Below are 22,967 nucleotides of genomic sequence, written 5' to 3'. Positions count from 1 at the left end.
ACACACACACACACACACACACACACACAAACTAGCCGTGTGACCTTGGGCAAGTCACTTAACCCCAACTGCCCTCCAAAAAGCAAAAAAAAAAAAAAGAGTTCTGAGCTAGGCTTCCTCCTTAAATGGAGGTTTTTCTGGAGCCAGGAGGTTCCTGGCGCTATCCTCCAGTCAGAGAGGCTGTGAGTAGTGATGAGGCTGATGAGATCATAAATGATGATGAGGTTCTTGGGGCCTGGGTGAGAGATGGGGAGATGTGCAGCCAGGTGAGAAATAAGGAGGATGGTTTGATAGGCCTGCCTGGGTGTTAGAGTAGATTATTTTTAAGGCCCCTTTCAGCTCTAACTCTTATGAATAACTAACATTTATTGAGTACCTACTTTTTTAGGTAGTGTGAGAGAGATGAAATTAGATAGAAATCTATGTACCTCTTTATCCAGAAGGTTCTCATTCAATTGTCCAACCAAAACCAACAGTAACAACTCTTGACCTTTGTAACTCTTGTCTATCTTATGGGTTACTTAAATACAGTGCTGTGCAAATTATCTGGGACAAAGTAAAGTAAATTTATTGACATAGACTAAGCCTTAAAACTTTTTAGATCTTTAAAAAACTTAATATACAACTTGCTCTGTTTTTGATAGTTTTACACACAGTATAGTATTAAGCTCACAAGATTTCGACATTTTTAAAAATTCTTAATCAGGAAAACCACACTTTTATTACATTAGATAATAAGCATAGCTTTGAACAGTGCATTTCCCCAAATTTAGCCTTGATAGTCCATAGATTTTATTCTTTTCTGGTCATGACTGTTCTAGAGTAATTTCTACACTTATATATTAAATAGAATGACATTTGCATGGGCATAACATAATAGAAAAAGAGGAGTATATATGATCCTTCAGATCTCTGTGATATATAGTTTGCTTTTCTTTTTAAGTATATATGTTAAATCTGTAGCTTTCAAAGCTTTTATACTTGTCTGGGATTCTTTCTGACCTTCCTTCTCTGACTTAAAAAAAAGAAAAAAGAAAAAGAATAATGAACCTTTTGGAGGAAGGAATGGCAAGAGGGAAGCTACTCAGACCTTGCCTTTGATCCAGCAACTCTCCTCTACTCTCCCACATTGGAAAAAAACAAAATCATAGCTTTATAACACACATGCATAGTCAGCAAAATAAATTCCTACGTTGATTATATCTGAAAATGTATGCCTTATTTTGTTTAAGTACATCACTTCTTTATCATGAGGTGAGTTGAACACTTTTAGAGTACTGGATTTGGAATCAGGAATACTTTGAATCCTGCTTCAGACACATGAGCTGTGTGACATCATTATGCCTATGTTTCCTTATATGTCAAATGAGGATTACAGCAGCATCTACCTTCCAGGTTTATGTGTGAGGATGATATGAGGTAATATTTGTGAAGTGCTTTGCAATACTTAAATCACTATATAAATGCTAGCTATTATCATTCCTCTGGAACCATACTTGCTCCTTGTATTGATCAGGGTTCTCAAGTATTTCTAAGTTGCTTTGTTTTCCTGGTTCTGCTTGCTTCCCTCTGAATCAGTTTTTTAGATCTGCCCAGGTTTTTCTGAAACCATCCATTTCATCATTCCTTATTGTGCAGTAATATGTCTATTACATTTTGTATACTATAATTTGTTTAGTGATTTCCTGCCAGCTGGGCACCCTGTTAGTTTTTAACTCTTTGCTACCATGAACACGTAATTTTTTTTTGGTCTTTTTCCCCCGAGGTAGTCAGGATTAAATAACTTACCCAAGATCACACAGCTAAATGTCTGAGACCTGATTTGAACTCGGGTCCTCCTGACTCTAGGGCCAGTGCTGTATCCACTACCACTTAGCAGCCCCTTTTTTCTACATTAAAAAAAAAATTCAACTTTATTTTCAGCCTTGAACTTCCTCTCTTACCTTTCCAACATTGAGAAGGCAAGAAAAACAAAATATTGTCACAGATATTTGTAATCAAGCAAAACAAATCCCTACATTAGCCATGTCCAAATTTAAAAAGAAACATATAGGTACATATACATATGTATATATATGCACACATACATACACACATAACTCACTCTTCATCCTGAATTCATCACCTATTTATCTGGAGGTGGGCAGTATGTTTAATCGTGAGATTTTAATCAATCATGTTTAATCAGTTCTGGCACTGTAGTTGGTCATTTTTTGATTAGATTGCTTAGGTCTTTCAAAGTTGTTTGTCTTTACAATATTATTATTACTGTATAAATTGTTTTCCTGGTTCTGCTTACTTCACTTTGTATCAGTTTATAAAAATCCTCTTAATCTTTTCTTACAACAAAAATAGTATTCTATCTCATTCATATATCATAATTTGTTCAGCTATTCCCCATTTCATGGGCATTTCCTGGTGTCTCAGTTTCCAGTTCTTTGTCACCAAGAAAAGAGCTGCTGTAAATATTTATGTGCCATATGGACTCCTTTTCTCTTTCTTTGTTCTTTGTGCAGTTCTGGTACCCATATTGCTGGGTCAAAGGATGTGCACTAAGCCCATAGATTTTCTTTCTCTCTTTTCTAAAATGTTATTTATTTATTTTAAATATTCTTTTAAAATGTTGATTTCCAAATTTTCTCCCTCCCTTCCACCCCTCCCCCACCTATTGAGAAAGCAAGCAATATGATATACATATGAAATCAAACAAAATGTATTTCCATATCATCCATATTGCAAGAAAAGCAAGATAAATATAGGGAGACAATTATACTTCAATTTACATTCTGAATTATATTTCAGTTTACATTCTGAATTTATCAGTTTTCTCTCTGGAAATAGACAGTTTTTTTTTGGGGGGGGGTTCATGAGTCATTTGGAATTGTCTTAGATCATTGTATTCATCAGAGTAGCTAATATCTTTCACAGTTGATTATCATTACAACTTTGTGGTTACTGTGCACAATGATCTGCCAGTCCTTCTCACTTCACTTTGCATCAGTTCAGGTAGGTCTTGCCACATTTTTCTGAAACTAGCTCCCTAGTCATTTCTTAGAGCATAATAGTACTTCATTACAATGATGTGCCACAACTTTTTCAGCCTTCTCCAACGGATGAGCATCCCCTCAATTTCCAATTCTTTGCCACCACAAAAAGAGCTGCTATAAATATTTTTGTACATATAGGTGCTTTTCCTTTATCTTTGATCTCTTTGGGATACAGACCTAGTAACGATATGCAGAGTTTTACCGCCCTTTGGGCCTAGTTCCAAATTGTTCTCCAGAATGGTTGGACCAGTTTAGTACTCCACCAACAGTTCATTAGTGTACCTATTTTCCCTCATCCCCTCTAGCATTTGTAATTTCAAATAGGTGTGAGGTTGCTTTAATTTACATTTCTCTAATTAATAGTGATTTAGAGAATTTTTTCATATGACTATAGATAGCTTTGATTTTTTTTTTAAAGCAATCGGGGTTAAGTAACTTGCTCAAGGTTACACGGCCAGTTATTTCTGGGTGTGGTGCTGAGTATCTGAGCCCGGATTTGATCCCCAGGTCATCCCGACATGATAGCTTTGATTTCTTCTTATGAAAACTGCCTTTTTATATTCTTTGACCATTTGTCAATTGGGGAATAGCTCTTATTTTTATTAATTTGACTCAGTTCTCTATCTATTTGAGAAATGAGGCCTTTATCAGAGAAACATACTACAGACATTTTTGATAGTACTTCTGACCACTATCTCCCCAATACACCCCTCCCCCCCAATATCTCTTCTCCTTTTTCTCTATTTCCCTATTGGATAAGATGAATTTCTATATCCAATAATGTATATGTATTCTTCCCTCTTTGAACCAATTCTGATGAGAGTCAAGTTTAAGCATTGCCCTGCCAACCCCTCCCCCTCCCATTTTCCTCTTTATTTGTAAAAGTTCTTCCTTACACATCTCTTTTATGTGAGAAAATTTTCCTCATTCTACTTCTTTCTTCCTCTGCCTGCCAGTGCATCCTTCTTTTCTCACTGCTTCTTTTTTTTTTTTTTTGAGATTATTCTGGTATAATCAACTCGTACTCATGTCCTCTGTGTAAACATTTTTTAACGCCTTTAATAATGATAAAGTTCTTAGGAGTTACATGTATCATCTTCTCATATAAGACTCTAAACAGTTTAACTTTGAGTCTTTTTTTTAGAGGGCAATTTGGGGTTAAGTGACTTGCCCAAGGTTACACAGCTAGTTTTTGTGTTGTGTCTGAGGCCGCATTTGAACTCAGGTCCTCCTGACTCTATGGCTGATGCTCTGTTCACTGTGCCACCTACCTAACCCAAACTTTGAGTCCTTTGATTACTCTTTCATGTTTAATTTTGGTTGTCTTTTTCTGATTCTATGTTTTGATCCTCTTTGTCACCAAAAAAAGATTCTGTAGTCTGATTTCTTTTCCTCAACATATTTGCTCATCTTGCCAGCCAAATACTTGACTTTTGAGCTCTTTGCCACCATAGAACTCTGCTTCCAGGGTGGAGAGTGCTGTGTCCCAAATTTCTGGGGTTTTGCGCAGGTGTTGTCAGAGATGCTTCTACGCATCTGCCTCAGAACTGTGAGGACTGCCTCTCCACAGCTGCCACACCACATGCTTCTCCTCACCTTAGGACTGCCACCCAGATCCAGGCAAGGCAAAGCACCTGCTGAGAGATTCCTGCAATTGCCCTCTGGTCAGTTTGCTTGGTCCCCCCACCATCTTTGGGCCTGGAGCTCTGGAAGCAGCCCCTGTGGCAGCAGCTGCTGCTATTACCACCTGCATGGCCCTGGGAGCAGGGGCCAGATTGGGCTCTTCTCTCACTCAGGTCCAACAGTTTCCCCACTGACCTTTTTTTTTCTTTTTGGTGTTTGTGGGTTGAGAAATCTGGAAACCGCCACAGCTGCCAGTGATTCAATACCCTGAGGTCTGCTCTGCCCAGTCTGTGCTGCTGGTCTGTGCTGGCTCACCCAGGTGGGACTGTTCTCTGCTCCCAACCCGGTGTGATAGACCCTTTTGATTTGCCAGGCTATCCTCACTTGGAGACAGATTTCATTCTGTCATTTTGTGGGTTCTGTAGCTCTAAACTTTGTTTAAAGTCATATTTTACAGGTATTTGAGGTAATTGGGGATGAGCTCAAGTAAGCTCTTGCTTTTACTCCATCATCTAGTCTCCATTCTTCCCTTTGCCTTTTTATGTTTATCTTGAACCTTGTATTGGAATTTCAGATTTTCTGTTCAGTTCTGGTCTTTTCATCAAGAATGCTTAAAAATCCTGTTTCATTTCTCTTGGAAGTATACTCAATTTCCCTGGGTAGGTGATCGTTGGTTGTAATTCTAGATCCTTTGCCTTCCAGAATCATACTGTGTTCCAAATTCCCTTCTCCTTTAATATGAAAACTGCTACATTTTCTGTGATCCTAACTGTGATTTTGCGATATTTTAATTGCTGCTTTTTGACTGCATAAAGTATTTTCTCCTTGACCTGGAAGCTCTGCAATTTGTCTATAATATTCCTGGGAGTTTTCATTTGGGGATCTCTTTCAAAAGGTGATTGGCAGATTCTTTCGATTTCTGTTTTACCCTTTGGATCTCTAAGATATCAGGCCAGTTTTTCCTTATAATTTCTTAAAATATGCTGTCTATTCATTTTTTAATTAGGGCTTTCAGGTAATCCAATAATTCTTAAAATTATCTTTCCTGCAGTCTTTCCAGTTGAGTTGTTTTTCTGATGAGATAGTTCATATTTTCTGTTACTTTTTTATTCTTTTAACTTTGTTTTCTGTCCTAATTTTTCTTTTTTAATAATCATTCTGTTTTTTGTTTCTTGTCTTAATGGTGTTATTAGCTTCCACTTGCCCAATTCTATATTTTTTTTTTGCCTTTTTTTTTTGGAGGGGGAAGGTAGGGCACTTGGGGTTAAGTGACTTGCCCAAGGTCACACAGCTAATCTTTTGGGTTAAGTGTCTGAGGCCAGATTTGAACTCAGGTTCTCCTGACTCCAGGGTTGGTGCTCTGTTCACTGGGGTGGTCTATTTACTGCACCACCTAGCTGCCCCCAATTCTAATTTTTAAGGAATTATTTTCTTCAGTGAATTTTTCTACCTTCTTTTCCTTTTGGCCAATTCTTTTTTTAGGGAGTTCTTTTATTCAGCAAATTTTTTGTGCTTCTTTTACTATTAGGCAAATTCTGTTTTTTATTTAAAAAAAATTATTTTTTTGCTTTTTGGAGGGGGGAGGGCAGGGCAGTTGGGGTTAAGTGACTTGCCCAAGGTCACACAGCTAGTAAGTGTTAAGTGTCTGAGGCCAGCTTTGAACTCAGGTCCTCCTGACTTCAGGGCCAGTGCTCTATGCACTGTGTCACCTTTAGTGCTGTTTTTACCAAGGTGTTATGTCTCTTTTCATAATTTTCTTGCATCACTCTCATTCTCCCCTTTTTTCTTTACTGTTACATCTTTAATTCTTTCAGAAATTCTTGTTGGACCTTTTGTCCAATTAGCATTTTTCTTTGAGGCTTTGCTTGTAGTTGTTTTCACATTATTGTCTTCTGAGTTTGTGTCTTGATCTTTCCTGCCACAGTAGTAGGTTTTTAGGATCAAATTCTTTTTGTTTGTTCATTTTTCCAGCCTATATCTTGACTTTGAACTTTTATGTTAAAATTAGGCTCTGTTCACTTGAGGGTGGGGAGGCACTATCTCAGACTTTAGGCTTTTTTTGTTCTGCTATTTTTGGAGTAAGTTCTGGGGGTCTACACATTTTTGCTTCTGAGATGGTATGATCTGGGGAGAGGTGTGTGGTCACTCATTGTTCTTTTTTTTTTTTTTTTAGGAGTCATTAAATCTTCCTGGGTCTGTTTCCTCTTTCCTAAAATCTTTTTTAAAAGCAATTGGGGTTAAGTTACTTGCTCAGGGTTATCGTCCAGTTATTATTTCTGGATGTGGTGCTGAGTATCTGAGTGGAGCCAGTGCTCTTACTCGCTGTGCTACCTGGCCGCCCCAACTCATTGTTCTTCTAGTCTGTGGTCTGGTCTTTACCCAGGAAGGGTCCCTGCTTCCTTGCAGCTACAAATACTAGCACTCCTAGGTGCCTTAAAACTGTGACCAGGAGCTCTGTTCCTTTGTGACTAATCTCAACAAGTGCTTCTCTCCCCTGAAACTGATCTAGAACTGCATATGGGCAATAGAGTTGCCAGAGGGAAGGGTCCCTTATAATCTTTTTCTGCTCAGTTGTTTGACCTCCTAACCATCTCTAGGTTTAAGAGCTGCTGCCACTGTGTTCTCTGTAAGCATTCTATTCTTCATATTGTCTTGCTGTACACATCATTTTTACTACATGGCATGGTTATAACAGCTTGTAAAAAATTTTATGGGTTTTTTTCGATAGTTTTACAATGTCAAGAAATCTATAAGTACTGAAACAGAATTAACCCACGTCCTACTGAAGGTCTTTGGTTCTTTTGAAAGGATTAAATAGGTACTTGGTAACAAAAGTATACCAGATCTTGGGCATTTTGTATTTTTAATCTTTATTTGTTTTCATTATTATTGATTCTGTTTTAATGTAGGCTTGAATTTCTTTGAAAGGTTTGAATTCCCCACTCAATAGTTATAGCAATATCTCTAATAGTCATGGAAGTGTGTCCTTTTAAGAGCTACGGCTTTTGTATATTTCCTTGGAGTAATAACTGTTCTTAAACCACATAATCAAAATCACAAGAAAAGAAAAGCATTCAGTCCAGCTCCATCTGATTTTATTTGGGCAAGATAAGATGTTCTGATTCAGCTTCTTGTCAGTAGTATAGCACAACTGATGTTGCAAAAGTAAACTGTATCAAAACTATTGCTTGATCCAGATACTCTTATGTAAGTGTAAGAATACAAGGTAAGCTGTTGGCTTTTTTGGGGGTGGGGGGAGTGGTACAATTTTTTTTCCTCCCATGATAGATAGAGGGGCAACTGGGTGGCCCAGGGAGTAGAGCACTGGTCTTGGAATCTGGAAGGCTCATCTTCCTGAGTTAAAATGGGACCTCAGACACCAGCTGTGTGACCCTGTGCAGATCACTTAACTGTGTGCTTCAGTTCTTCATCTCTCAAATGAGCTGGAGAAGGAAATGGCACTCTAGTATCTTTGTGAAGAGAACTTCAAACGGGGTCACCAAGATTCGACCCTGACTGAACGCACGTGAGAGTTCACTGAGCAGAGCCCGGGTGTCTCAAGTACAGAGGCTTCAGGTCGGTCTAAGGCGTGGCCTGGGGGGGTCAGGAAAGCGGCCTGAAGAGCTCCCGGAAGACAAGGCATCAAGTTTCTAGAAGTCTTTATTGGGCCTAGCATAAATGCCCTGTACACACGATACATCAGTTTGTTCTTCATTCAGTAGATGTGTGAGTGTCTGTAGTCTGTAAGGCATTGTAAGGCACTGCGGGGGATACAAAGATAAAAGTAACAGCTCATATTTATATAGCACTTGCTTCATATCTTTATGAGACAAATGCACAGAGATTATTTGCCCATAGTCATACAGGTAGTAAAATGGCAGAGACAGGACATGAGCTTAGATCTTTTGATTCTAAGCTTCTGCCCTTTTAGTGATTGATTTGCTAGCCAAGGGAAGAAGGGGAATTTGGAGAGGAAGAGACAATCTTCCTGCAAGATACACATTTGAAATGATCCAGGATTGAAGCTCTCTTTTTCCTTCTACCATTCTTACCACTCCTTAGCCTTCTTTATTGTATCTTCATCCTGAACACTCTCACTAACCATATCTGTCACTGAAAGCTTGGTCTTCTTTTTTCTCTACACGATCTCAATGGTTAATCTTATCAGCTTTCCTGAGTTTAATTATTGTCTCAATGCAAAATTCCCATACTTTTTCTATCTAGCTCTATTTCCCATCCCCATTTCTCGGTGCCTCTTTGAACATCTTGAAATGGAAGTCAGTTGACATATTAAACTTAAACATGTCTAAGATGGAACTTATTGCTTCCTCTCCAAAAATTCTTCCCTCTCTGAACTTACTTATTATTGTCAAGGTATCACCATCCTCCCAATCCCTCAGGCTTGCATCTTCTGTGTTATTCTCAGCTCCTCACTTTTACTCATCTCAATATACAACCTGTTGTTAAATCTTGTTATTTCTAACTTCCAATATATCCTTTCCTCTAAGTCTCCTCTTTATTTACACAGCTGCTCCCCAAGTACAGGCCCTTATCACTTCAAGCCTAGTCTATTGCAGTAGTCTTTTTCTTAGGCTCCCTTCCTCAAGTCCTCTCCTCACTCCAGTTTATTCTCTGGTCTGCTTTGGAGATTTTGATGTTCTCTGATTCATAGCAATATATATGACATCAGTGGAAGAGTAGTCTTCATTATTGTCATCAGTTAAGCATGTATGCGCTAGGCACTGGAGGTACCAGAAAGAGTAAGAACATGATACCTGCCCTCAGGGAACTCACATTCTAGCTGGGGAAACAACTTGAAAAGAACCTAGAGCTAGAAGATGGGGGTGAGATAGGGGAGGGGAGAAAGACCAGGAAAGCCTTCTTGTGGAAGGTGGGATCTGAACGGAGTTTCTGAACAAAACCAGGAGATAAATGTGTCTTCTGATGACATACACAAAATATACTTTTTCAAATTTTTATATTCTTGTATTGTTCTTGAAATAGAGTGGTATGACCCTTGAATCAGGTGTCACAGTCAGTCAGTAGTCATTTATTAATCACTCAGTATGGACCAATCACTGTCCTAAGAGCTTGGGATACAAAGGCTAAAGTACATTTCTTGTTCCCTCAGGGAGCTTCCATTCTAACAGGAGGGAGATAACTTATAAACAAACTCTGTACCTGCATGATATACCATGTCAATGGAAGATAAACTTGAAGGGAGGGAGAGAAAGGGGAAGGGAGAGACTGGAACAAGAACTGACCTGGTAAAGGCTGCCTACAGAATGGAGAATTTGTGTGATTCTTGAAGCCAGTGAAGCCAGGAGAGGGAACTGAGAAGGGAGAACATTCCAAGTATGGGAGATAACTAGTGAAAAAGCACATAGTTTGGAGTTGGAGTATTTCTCATATGTGAGGAACAAGAAGGCAGGTATTGCTAGAGGGTAGTAAAGTCTAAGACTGTAAAGGCAGAGAAAGGCCATGTTGTGAAGATCTTTTAAAACCAAGCAGAGGATAAAATCTATTTCATCCTTGAGTTACTAGGGAACCACTGTAGTTTTTTGGGTGTGGGTGTTGATGTGATGGTACTGGGGGTATTTCAAGACACACTTTATGCATATCACTTTAGTTTGACAGAAGGGAAGAGAATTCAAGTGTGGAGGATTGTATTGAACTGATTTTCAATCCAAAGGATTGAGATACTGAAGGGAGGAAAATGTGGTGAGGCAGGGATGATGGCTTAGGAAAGAACTAAGAGATGGAGTAATTAGAGCTCCTAGTGAAGAGGTGAGAATAAAGAACCAGGGTTAGGGGTTGAGTTGTAAGGCATCTTGAAAGATGGAATGATAAAATTATATTGATCAGCTGAAGGGATTTCAGAATAAAGGTAAGGTTCCACCCTCTCCTCCCCCCCCCCAATTTTTATTCTTAGTAATCAGACCTTTCTTGGAGCTATTTCCAGAGGAGACTGGAAATAATTGGAATGAAGAGGGGCCATTTGATGCATCTGGTACAGATTCTCCCAGCTTGTTGGGAAGACTCAGATCCATATATCCAAGCTACACTTTAGTCCCACATACTGGACATTGCAAAGTCACTTTTAAACTCATCATTTCTGCATCCAAACTTAACATTTTTCCATCCAAATCTGTTCCTCTTCCAAACTTTACTATTTATATTGAAGGCACTGCTGTTCCAGTCTTTCAGGTTGGTAATATCAGCATTATCCTTGATTCCTCACTTTGCCTCATCCTATATATCCAGATAAGTGTTATGTTTCTGTTTCCATAAAATTTCTCATATTCTACTCTTCCTCTCAATTCACAAAACCCTCTGCTAGTCTTAAGCCCTTATCACCTCTTGCTAGGATTAGTGTAACAGCCTCCTGATTGATTAGTCTCCCTTTCTCAGGTCTTTTCCTGCTTCATTCCAACCTTTACACTGCTGCTGAAGTAATTTCCTTAAGCACAGATATGAACATGTCACTGTCAGCTCCAGTGGCTTCCTATTGCTTCCAAATTAAAAACAGATTCCTTTTAAAACCTATGTTTCCATATCCTCATTGGACATTATGTCCTCTTCTGAATGCTGCAGTCTAGCCAAATTGGCCTACTCTCAGGTCTTCATGTGACACTCCATCTTCCATTTCTGTGCCTCTGCATTGGCAGGCCTCCTTCTAACATCAAAGCTTTCCTACCTTCCCTCCCAAACTATCTTGTATTGAACTATTTTGTATCCTCTTTATATTTTGTACATGAGAATAAGTGTGCTTGTTGTCTTTCCCATTACAGTGTAAGCTCCTTAGACGTAAGGATTATTTCATACACAGATATGTATTGATTAATTGGCAATTTTTTCCAGGTGATTATGAAAGATCCAAGAATCTCCTCTATTACAGCCCTGACAGCCTTGAAGACTAACAGTGATAAGGACCTCATTATTTATAGGGGTACAGCCCATTCAACTTTGGGGAAGTTCTAATTGTTAGAGAATGCTTTTTATCCAAAAAAATTGTCTCTGCAACTTCCAACTATTGTTTCTGGCTCTACTCTTTAGGCCAAACAAAATAAGGCTCATCTTTTCCCCCATGAGAGCCTTTCAGATATTTGAGTTCTAGGAGTTTAGAGTTAGAAAGGGCTTGAAGATAGTGATCATTCCTTCTAAGTCTTTTCTTCAGGCTAAACTTACTTTGTACTTTTGATATACTTTATTATGTCATAGTTTCCAGATCATTCAACATCCTAGTTGTCCTTCACAAAATATACTTCAGTTTATCAATATACTTTATAAAAGTTGTGGTAATTGAACACCCTAGATGTGGTCTGACCTGGGAAGAGATAGTATAACATCCCCATCTCTCTGAGTATTAATGCAGCCCAAGAATGCCTCAACTTTTAGGCAACTACCCCACATTATTGTTCCTTAGAGTTTACAGTTCTTTATGGCTAGCTTTTATATAGGTCTTTAAAGTTTACAGTAGGTTATATAATTTGATTCATATAACAACCCTGTGAGGTATGTTATTATTTCCCCCCTTTACAGATGCGGAAATTGAGGCTATGCAAGAGATTCATCCAGAATTTTAATTTATGTCTTTCAAATTCCGTATCTAGCACTCTATCCATTGTCCCATCTAGCTGTCTCTTAGTTCACTAAGATTCCCAGGTCTCTTTTCCCTAACTCTATATAACTGGGCCTGTTTCATCCTATACATATCCCTGGTTTTTGTCCAGATGTGCTTTAGGAAACAACATTGTACACAGTAAGAGTGCTGAACTGGAAGGCCTGACTAGCTGACTGTTAAGGTAGTTAAATCACCTACCCTCTCTGGGCCTCAGATTCCCAACTTATAGGGAGTTGAATTGGAAGATTTTTAAGCTCTAAGTATTTTAATGGTTCTGGCTTATGGGAATCTAGTTTGCAAGGATAAAGTTGGTATGTGGGCTAATTCTGAGATTCAGTTTCTCCCCCCCCACTTCCCCCAAGTTTCTGGATAGGAGTTACGAATCAATATAAAGAATGAAGGGGGGGGGCAGCCAGGTAGCACAGCGAGTAAGAGCACTGGGCTCTTAGTGTCTGGATGACCTGGGGATCAAATCCGGGCTCAGACAATTAGCATCCATCCAGAAACACCTGGCTGAGTAACCTTGAGCAAGTTACTTAACCCCAAATTGCTTAAAAAAAAAAAAAGAATGAAGGGACCCTTCTTGTCACATATAATTAGAGACCAAATAATCTTGCCTAATTTTTATTTTCCTTAGTGGTGATAGCTTACATCCATAGAAATCTTTACAGTAGAATTTTGAACTCTTTGCTCAGATATCTGGAAATATTAGAGCTTGTAAGTTTTTTTTTTAATTCCCCCAGGTCATTGTTTAATGTGTGACCAAGTAAAATTAAAGGCAGAGGAATTAGCATTTACATAGCACCTACTGTGTGCCAGGCATTGTGCTAAATGCTTTATAAATATCTCATTTGACTTCAACAACCATGGGAAGTGGCTCTCCAATTCTACAATTGAAGAAAGGCAAACAGGTTAAGTGACTTGTCCAGGATCACACAGCTAGTAAGTGTCTGAGATTGGATTTGAACCGAAGTCTTTTTGTCTCTGGGTCCAGTGCTCTATCCAGAGCCTCTAATTTAATTGGAGCTATTCCTCTTGAGGAACCTCCAGATAGTTTTTTTGGGTGACCAGTGGGTTGGAAAGTCACTTTGCAAAATTTTGCTTAAAGGTATAAGGGAGGAAACAGGATTTTATTTGAACTTTAGCCTCACCTCTCTATAGTTTCATTATGAGTATGGCTAGAATACTTTATTACTTTTGGCCCTTTCTATGGTGGACATGATTGTTTTCTAGCACATTTTTTCTTTTAATTTTCATCCTTGAATGAGAGAACTGAAATATTTAGTTTTAGTGGGTCATTTCATACCAGGGCTGTGGTCTTTGAAGAGCAAGTGACCATGTAGAGAGTCTGGGTCTCATTAAGATGTTTTCCCTCCCTTCAAATGCTATGTTTTCTTCGTTAAGAATAATTTGAATTGCCACATAGTTGTAAAGAGTTACAAAGAGAGGATCATTGACTATCCAGCCATTTAAAATAAATAACATGTGAACACTTAATTACCCTGAACTGCAGACATTGTATGAAATGAAACTAGCCAAAAGAGCCTGCCTTACTGATATGACAGAAAACAGTGTTTAGAAATTTGAGGGGCTCGATCTATTCACACAACTACTTATTCAAGCTGGTTTATAAATCTGGTTCCTTGAGTTTAGTTTGTATGGCAGATCAGTTGGCTTAGCTTTCTGAAGCCTCCAGGTCACCCAATTCTGTATGTCAGGTGAGATGGTAAGTATTAGAGTTAGAATGAGAGGTAAAAGCCAATTCAAATGACTAAAGAGTGAAGAGATTCTGTCTTCACCTGTCACTTCTCAAATGCCTTATGTGGTACACACTTAATAAATATTTCATTATTATACTATATCTGACTTGATTCCCTCTCATTTTGCAGATGAGGAAACTGAAACCTAAAGAGGGTTTGTGATTTTATAAAGGTAGAATTTAAATCCAGATCCTTTGCCTCTAAATCAGCCCCCCCCCCGTTTTAAGTTTTATCTCATAAACAATTAAAAAATTTAGAAGTCCATCTGGTGCTTAGTCTCTTTAAGTTAGGCTATAGTTGGGAGCTACAATTGTATTATTTTAAATGACTACATTTATTTTTGTTTGAATGAAATCCTCTTCAACCCTCTGTTACTTTCTGTGAGATTAATACATCAAAGCTATCTTTTTGGTATTTATCATATGGAATGAGAACACACATTGCTTTTTACTGGAATAGGTAGTAACCTCGAAACCCAAGTTAGGTTGATTTGCACAAGATCACTCTAATCCTCTCATTTAGTTCCATCACTAAACTTTTGTTAAGGACCTACTGATGGGGGGGGGGGTAAAATAGGATCCCAAAAGGTTCAGCAGATATTCTGATCTTATCCAAGACCAGAAAACCTGCAATATCATCTGGAAAGAATTCAAGGTCTCAGGCTTAATTGGAGTGAGAGTTGTAGAAGTTTATTGTTACACTTCCATGAGAAGCGGGCAAGAGTCCTTTAGGGGACCTGCCCTGCGAGTGAGAGGGGTACATGCTTTTACTTTTAAAGGGTAGGGCTGCCATTGTCAGGGCAGGCAGGAGGGGCCTCAATGCATAGACAAAGGTCAGAGCTGACCAAGGGGAGCCTGTGAATAGATAGTTTAGATAAGATTTGGGCCAGGCCAGGCCAGAGGAGACATGAGGATTTGGGCCAGACCGGAGGAGACTTGAGGGATTAAGTAAGAACAAAGGAGTCCCAAGGTGTTGCCTAGGCCTAGTGTGGATAGGGGGAAGGGGCAGTCAGAGGTTGGGAAAGGAATTTTAAAGATAACAATTTTACAATACAAATGGCAGTTACAATTTCACAGACTGGTTTCACAAGTTGGTTTCACAAATTGACCTAGACCCCAGGTACCCCATCACTACTATCTGCCTGGGGACTGTGCCAGACCCTGGGATATAAAGACTAGAATAAAATAGTTCTTGGGTATTATGCTACAGGAAGGACACATCATGTACAGTAGTTTTAAGTAAATGAAAAGTATTTACAAAGTAACTTGTTGTAGGGACCATTGGCATTGACCTTAGATGAGCTTCCTGTTGGCTGGATTAAAGTGCTTCAAACTTGTCCTCAGGCTTAGTCCTTAGTCAATTGTCCACAGCAAACAGATAGTTAACACTTGAGGACTTATCGGCATTTGTTTTACACTTCAGAAGTTCTTGTTCCTCTTCCTTTCAATGCCAAATGTGGGCCTTTCTTTTGTGGATAACTGAGGCTAAATAACAAGCTATACTAAGCCAGTTTTCCTTAACATTTTAAGGCCTTACAGTTGGATATGAAAGTTTTATAGTTTAGTGGAAGACAGGGTTAGGGTGTCAGGAGCTGAGTAGGTGACTTACATTTTGATACACTCACTTTCCTTATCTGTAAAATGAAGTAGTTGAAATAGGTAATCTCAAAGGAATCCTCCAGGAACTGACATGTACATATTTTGTTGATTTCTCTGTTTTTGAAAGCATTGTGTGAAAAGGTTTTATGTCAAAGAACCTCAGATACTCTGTGTAAAACATCACCCCCTACTTCACCCTGGGATACGAAAATTGCCTTCCCATATGAGGAATCCACATTTATCCAAAGTTCTAAGAAGGCCTATAGATTTAGAACTGGATGGGATCTTAAAGCCATCAAAACCATCCCATAATTTTTTAGAGATGAGAAAGTCACTGGCCCAAGAAGGTAAGTGACTCCAAATAGAGTGCTCATTGCCTCTTCTGTGGAAGATGCTGGAGATGGAGACATTAATTCATCACTAACTTTTTTTGGTGATGAGTCTTGGTGCTTAGATGACAATGTATCCTTAGCTGAAGCCTTTCAACCTTGGCAAGATCTCCCAGAGCTTGAGTTTCATTGACTAAACCTTGGAGAACCTTGGAGAGAAGTTGTTATGGTGCTAGAGAAAGAGCACTGCACTGCACTGCACAGGAGGAACCTGGGCTGTGGGCAGGAGTTAACTTGGAAAAGCCACAGTATCCTCACCTGCAAAATGGGAATAATAACTGTATTTATCTCAGAAACTAAGTGAGAAGTTTTGTTAAGCACTTTTTGAAGCACTTTGCAAATCTTAAAACTAAAGAAAGGTTAGCTATTATTACTCTTTTATATTTACAAATATTTTATGTTTTTATTCATTTATATTAAATTTATGTGTATTATTTTTTACATTTGATAAGAGTTCAAATAGAAACTTCTCTGGGACAGGTTGTTATCCTACTATTGTTCTTTTTTGTTGATGGTTCAGTGGACAATTGGGTAGGTGAATAAAAGATTGCTGTTAGTTGCTTGCATAAAAACAGTATGATGTAATCTCATCTTCTGTAGGTTAACTGAAAGCAACTTTGGCATAATTCCATTTACAGAGCAAATGATGGGATGTTAAGTATTTTATCCTATTCCCACATGATTTTGATTTCTTCCATTAGGCCTTATAATTTGAGAGCTTTTCCTTACATGTAGTTTGGAATTTTTGAGGATTAGGCATGGTAACATCTACTAAAATTGTTATGGGTCAGTGTTTTATAGATCAGTGTCTGGATGACAGTAAGTAACAGTTTTGTATGTGTATGCTGTAGTTCCGTGCAACTTACTTGTTGAATTTTTAAGGATATTTGAGGGTTTGTATTTGAGGAATGTGTCATTTGTAATGATAGTGCCACTTGACCGTATTTTTGTTAGGTGCTGAGTTCTTATTTCTTGGAGTGATACTGCATAATTTTACTGTTTGATCTGAGATCAAATCCAGCTTTAGACACTTACTAGCTGTGTGACCCTAGGAAAGTCACTTATCTGTGTCTCCCTCAGTTTCCTCAGTTGTAAAATGGGGAAATTACAGTACCTACCTTCCAAGAATACTGTGAGGGTTAAATGAGATATTTGTAAAGCACTTAGCACTGTGCTTGGCACATAGTAGGTGCTTAATAAATGTCTATTTCCTTAGTTCCTTGGGAAAATTCCATTAATCCATTTGTTCATGTTTCTTAAGGATGATTCAGTAGCAACTAAATCTTATAATTTTTTGTTTCAGTGACTTGACCTTGTATTGCTATCATAAACTTCTCTATTTATATGAAGAAATCTGTTTGATTCAGCAATTTGTTGATGCTTCTTTGTTGACATGTTGTTTATATGGATATTGGCCACTCCGGGCCTTTTTTAGTTCCATTCTTGGATCTTAACCATTTCATAGCTCCATCTAAATGTAAATTAATATCTGTTCTGTTCAATAAGTTGAATACCTATTCTCAGTCTTTACCCTGGGAAGTGCTTCAGAAATATTTTCATTAAGTTTTTTTTTATCCTATGATCCTGGAATGTCTCATTTCTCTTTTTGAGAGGGAATTGTTAATCTTTTAGTTTGAGGGGGAGCAATTTTTCACATACCTTGGATGCTAGGCCCTCTGTTCTGTTACTATTGTACGTTCTTATTTGGATATTTTATAAATCTGTTTTCTTCTGTTATATTCTTGTTATTATGAACCCAAGGTTATTTGTAGCATTGAAGAAAATACTTCTTTTTTGGAGACTAAAAACAATTGTTACCTGAAGTAAAAGTGGAGACTGAGGATCAGCCTTGCCCCGGGGTCACTTTCCTCTCTCCACTTTGGTACTCTCAATAGGGAAGTCCTCCAGGAGTTCTTCCTTCAGATCAACCTCCCCACTTAAAATTTTAAGTTCAGTAAGAATTAAGTATCTAATGATGTACAGATCATTGTACTAGATTCGGGGTGAGGGGGACAAGGATAGAGAAGGAGATACAAAATTCAGATGATAAATGCCTTCTGCTTTCATTGAATTATAGTCTACTCTGGAAATAAATAGCTGTAATGCAAAATAGTAATAATAATGATTGACTTTTCCATAATTCACCTCCTTTAGCTTCCTTTTTTAGTGTTGTTCTCCTCATTAGATTGTAAACTCGAGGGCAGGGACTGTCTTTTTGTTTGTAGCCCCAGTTAAAAAATTTTTTTTGAAAATATATATATTTTTTGCTTTTTGGAGGGGTGAAGGCTGGGCAGTTGGGGTTAAATGACTTGCCCAAGGTCACACGGCTAGTAAAGTGTTAAGTGTCTGAGGCCATATTTGAACCCAGGTCCTCCTGACTTCAGGGCTGGTGCTCTATCCACTGTGCCACCTAGCCGCCCAGTAGTCCTAGTTTTTAATACAGAGCCTGGCATATGGTAAGTGCTTAATAAATGTTATTGACTAAGGACCTGAAGATTTCTTTGTATATCTCTTTATATATCTTATACAGTATCATCACTATTTACCAAATATTTATTGAGTACCCAATATTTCAAAGCAATGTATTAGACCCAGGGATGCAAACAAAAGTCTGATCTGTTAGAGCTTATATTCAACTGCCAAAATGTAAGATGCATAAGTATATACATGATAAAGAGTATTTTCAACTTGATGTTGAAGTATACACGATGAGAGTATTGACCTGGAAAGGTTCTCATAGAATCATACAACATTGAATCATACAACACAGGTTGTACCTTGAGGAAACTTGAGATTCTGAGATGAGGAGGGAATAGATATTCTAAGCATAGCCAGATGGGCCATTGGGCCATCCCCGAGCCTCACAAACAGCCCTGTGGAGTAGGTGGTTATAGCTATTTTTTTTTAAAGCAATTGGGGTTAAGTAACTTGTTTAGGGTTACATAGCCAGTTATTTTTGTTTGGGTGCCAAGTATCTGAGGCCGTAACCGATCCCAGGTCTCCCGATGCTGGGACTGGTGCTCTTACTCACTGTGCCACCTGGCTGCCCCAGTTACAGCTATTTTTATTCTCATGTTACAGATGAGGAAACTGAGACTCAGGATTGTTAGGGAAATTGCTCATGGTCATATCCCCAGCCAGTCTGCACTCCTGTTTTCTGTCTCAAGGTCTAGCTCTCCAGCTCACATCATGCTGAATTAAAGAGGTGCTAAGAAAGTGCTGTTGAAGGGGAAGCTGGAGAGGATTGCCAAGTGAGGAGATGAATGAAGGAATTTCAATATTGCAGAGGTGGTATGTACTACTTGGTATTTGGGGGTGGTTACTAACTGTACCTTCTTCAGGTTCTGCTCTTTTTGCCTTTTTAGCATTTTGTTTGTATTGCATATTATAGTTCATGTTGAAGTTGTATGATAGGGATGGGAGTGGAAAACCCTTGTAGTCCTGGGATGGGTGCAGGAGGCCCAGTGTTGGTAGCGGCTACAGTTTCTTCTGGAAGAGGCTCTTTGTGCCTCACCATAATGGAAAGAGCCTTTTTTCTAAAATGTCTGCTTTCTACATATGTTGTAGATTAGGGAATATTAGATACTATATAGGGGGCATTAACTTGGAAGTCAGTGAATCCTCTGAATGAAGATAGATCCAACCCTTAGAGAACATTCAAGACCATCATTGAAGAAATAGAAATTTATTTTGGGGCAACAAGTAAGCAGGAGTCCTAAACCATAGGATTCCAGAACATGAAGGACTATTTAAAATCATGTCTTGTTCAACTTCCTAATTTTAAAGGGGAGAAAGTTGAGGCCTAGAACGATGAAGATCATGTTATTTAAGGCTGTACAGTGAATTTTTGGCAAAGCTAGGCTTCGCACGCAGGCCATTGGAGCACCTTGTTTAGATGGAATATTGCCAAGGGAAAGTATCATTAAGAAATGAAATTGATGATTAGTTTTTCATATTTGGTGTCCTTGCTAATAACCTGCTTCCTGCTTATTTATATTATTCAGCCTGGTAATTAAATTCAAACAGAACAAAACAATAAACAAGCCATACAGTTGTAACTGTATACTATTAAGTTGGTGGAAGTTTTTATGTAAGCCTTTCTGTGTAAACCAGGGAATTGGTGTATTAGTACCACTTACACAGCCTATCACATCCATGGGTTGGTTTTTATGGTAGTTTCTTCAGTGATTGAAGATCCCTTAAAATAAGACTAAATTTTTGAAATTTTTATAGCATTTGAAATTTTGTAAAGCACTTTACATGCTATTTCATATTAGTTTTGTAACACCTCTGTGAGGTAGATACTGTATAGGCATTCATTTCTATTTTACAAATGAGTAAACTAAGGATCTAAGAACATAAATGACCATACTGGTCACAGAGCTGGCGGGATGTGAAACCAAGTCTTCATAATTCCAAGTCCAGCACTCTAACCAGTACAACAGAATCAGTTTGTCACTTTGTCTTGAGTACACTTTGGTCTTTTTTTTTTTTTTTAAAGCAATCTGGGTTAAGTAATTTGCTCAAGGTTACATGGCCAGTTATTTCTGGGTGTGGTACTAAGTATCAGAGCCCGGATTCAATCCCAGGTCATCCTGACTCTGGGGCCGGTGTTCTTACTCACTGAGCCACCTGGCTGCCCCTTACTTTGGTCTTCTTATGGGAAGTTAGGAAACCTTCTGTGCCTCCTGGAACCTTGGATTTTGTTGTCAATAGAGAATCTCAGACAGGTGGGTGGATGGTCTGGCATACTTGTAGGCATCCTCCAGTTTAACCTTTTTTTAAGAACTTAGTGTGACTGGGCTATTTGCTAATTTGTGCTACCCTTTTGTGAATCTTTTTATTTAAAGTGTTTTTTGTCTGTTACCTATTCTGGTATTGAGTTCTTAGGGGTGTAACTTTCAGACTTGTGTGCAAGTTGATTTCCCTCCCTGGGCTTTAATTTTCTAATCTGTAAAATGAAAGGTTTATACTAGATGACCCCTTTAGCTCAAATGATTCTGTGTCTGCACAATGTTAATCTTTTATTATTTTCAGAGTACTTATTTTGTGTTAGATTACCTAATTGGTAAAATAGGCTAATACTTATGCTATCTACCTCATATGCTTATTGTGAGAAGCATCTTTATAAATAGTGCTATAGATGAACTGAAACAGTTCATCTGGACCTTTCTAAGTAGTTCCCGTTTGCTGTTCTACGTCTTTTCCTCTCGCCCTCCTACAAGCATACATACTTCTTTTGAGCCCTTGCTCCTATCTGTCCTAGAGCTATATGCTGAAGGAGAGCTGGCTTCACTAAAGTTAGTATATAATAGTAACTCACATTTGTGCGGTTCTGTATCATTTACAGAGACTTTACTTACTAACCTAGTAAGTATGTAATGTAAATATTATCTCTTTTATAGAGCAGAAATATCTGAGGCTCACACTTAGCTCAGGATGGTAATTAGTGAAGAAAGTTTTGTGAAGGGAATGCCCTTTCATAGGTTCATTTTGAGGCCTCTTGAATTGTTTTTTGATGAGATTAAGTAGTCAAGCATGAGGCCAAACCAGGGCTTAAATTCAGGTTTCTTGACCTGAATTCTAGAACAGATCATTAAAATGATGGCTGATGAAAACAGGAATAGAAGCAGTGATTCTATCTCAACAAAAAGCTGTCATGATTTCATCAAGGACAGGTTATGCCAGACTAGTATCTCTCTCTCTCTCTCTCTCTCTCTCTCTCTCTCTCTCTCTCTCTCTGTCTCTCTCTCGGCAATGCTGTAGATATAGTTTACTTAGATTGGATGGATGGACCAGGCTCAAAGGAGTTGTTCATAGTTCCATGTCAGTGCAACAAGAAGTCTCTGGTGGAGTGCCCTAGGGATCTCTTCTTGACTCTGTGCGTTTAACATTTTTTTTAATAGTTCAGTCATTTTTTTTTGGAGGGCAATTGGGGTTAAGTGACTTGCCCAAGGTCACACAGCTAGTTTTTGTGTTATGTGTCTGAGGCTGGATTTGAACTCAGGTCCTCCTGACTCCAGGGCCAGTGCTCTATTCACTGTGCCACCTAGCTGCACCGAATTTAACATTTTTGTTAATGACTTGGATAAGGTAGAAATAGTATGCTCTTCAAATTTGCAGAAGACTGGGTGGTAGCTGACATGGTAAATGATGATAAAGATCCAAAAAGATCTTGACTCTGATAAGGTGAAATTCAGTAGAGATAGATATAAAGTCTTGAACAAAGATTACAAAAATCTACTTTACAAGTAGAAGAGAGGAGGTACGGATTAGATAACCACTGTGAAAAATAATCAGTATGTATCACTGATGATGTGGCAGCCAATAGGCTAATGCCATCTTGGGCTGCATCAAGAGAGAAATAGCTTTCAGGAATAGAGTGGTGCTAGTTCCACTGTCTGCTGGCCTCAGAAGGAAGCCAGGATGGTGGAAGACCTTTGAATCTATGTCATACTAGGATTGATTGAAGGAACTGGACATGTTTAGTCTGGAGGAAATAAAACCCAGGGGCGTCATGATAATTGTCTTCAGCAAGTTCGAGGCTGGAAAATCACCTGTCAGGAATTTTATAGTTGGGATTCCTTTTGTGTACAGATTGGAATAGTAGTAGATGACTACGAAGTCCTTTTCAGATACCAAATTTTATGCTTCTGTAACTTCTATTTTTCTGTGCTGCTATTTAGTAGGACTCAAATATTGAAGGCAAAGACTGTCTCAATTTTGTCTTTATATTTCTAGTACCATGCTTAGCAGATTGTAAGTGCTTCATAATGCTTATTGATTAATTATTTGTGTTGGGCATATCATTGGACCTGTCAGTACCTTGGTTTACTTGCTAACTAAATGAGCTGATGTAGGGATGTAAAACCTTGTATGACTGTCCTGTGGAAGGAGGGAGGATTTGTTAAGTCAAAGTTGTTGGG

At 38.5% G+C, this 22,967-nt stretch overlaps 1 protein-coding gene across 8 annotated transcripts in view; it reads left to right on the top strand.

Annotated features, from left to right (window-relative positions):
• Window positions 1-22,967, top strand: part of KDM4B (lysine demethylase 4B) — a 286,229-nt gene that overhangs the window by 27,946 nt on the left and 235,316 nt on the right. For 3 of the 8 annotated variants that reach the window (XM_069086764.1, XM_069086763.1, XM_069086761.1), the window contains exon 2: window positions 19,123-19,332. The exons of 3 other annotated variants lie outside the window; for them this stretch is intronic. In XM_069086764.1, the coding sequence (XP_068942865.1) occupies window positions 19,301-19,332 (32 nt within the window). In that variant the 5' untranslated portion in view covers window positions 19,123-19,300. The remainder of the gene's footprint in view (window positions 1-19,122; window positions 19,333-22,967) is intronic. 2 more of the 8 variants (XM_069086765.1, XM_069086762.1) reach the window with 1 other exon arrangement.

The sequence above is a fragment of the Petaurus breviceps genome, unplaced genomic scaffold (genome assembly GCF_028583685.1).
Source record: "Petaurus breviceps papuanus isolate PSGF00001 unplaced genomic scaffold, PetGlider_PUasm1.0 180, whole genome shotgun sequence".
Classification (NCBI taxonomy): domain Eukaryota; kingdom Metazoa; phylum Chordata; class Mammalia; order Diprotodontia; family Petauridae; genus Petaurus; species Petaurus breviceps.
Note: the sequence above shows the minus strand (reverse complement) of the source record. Positions and strands in the feature narration are given on the sequence as shown.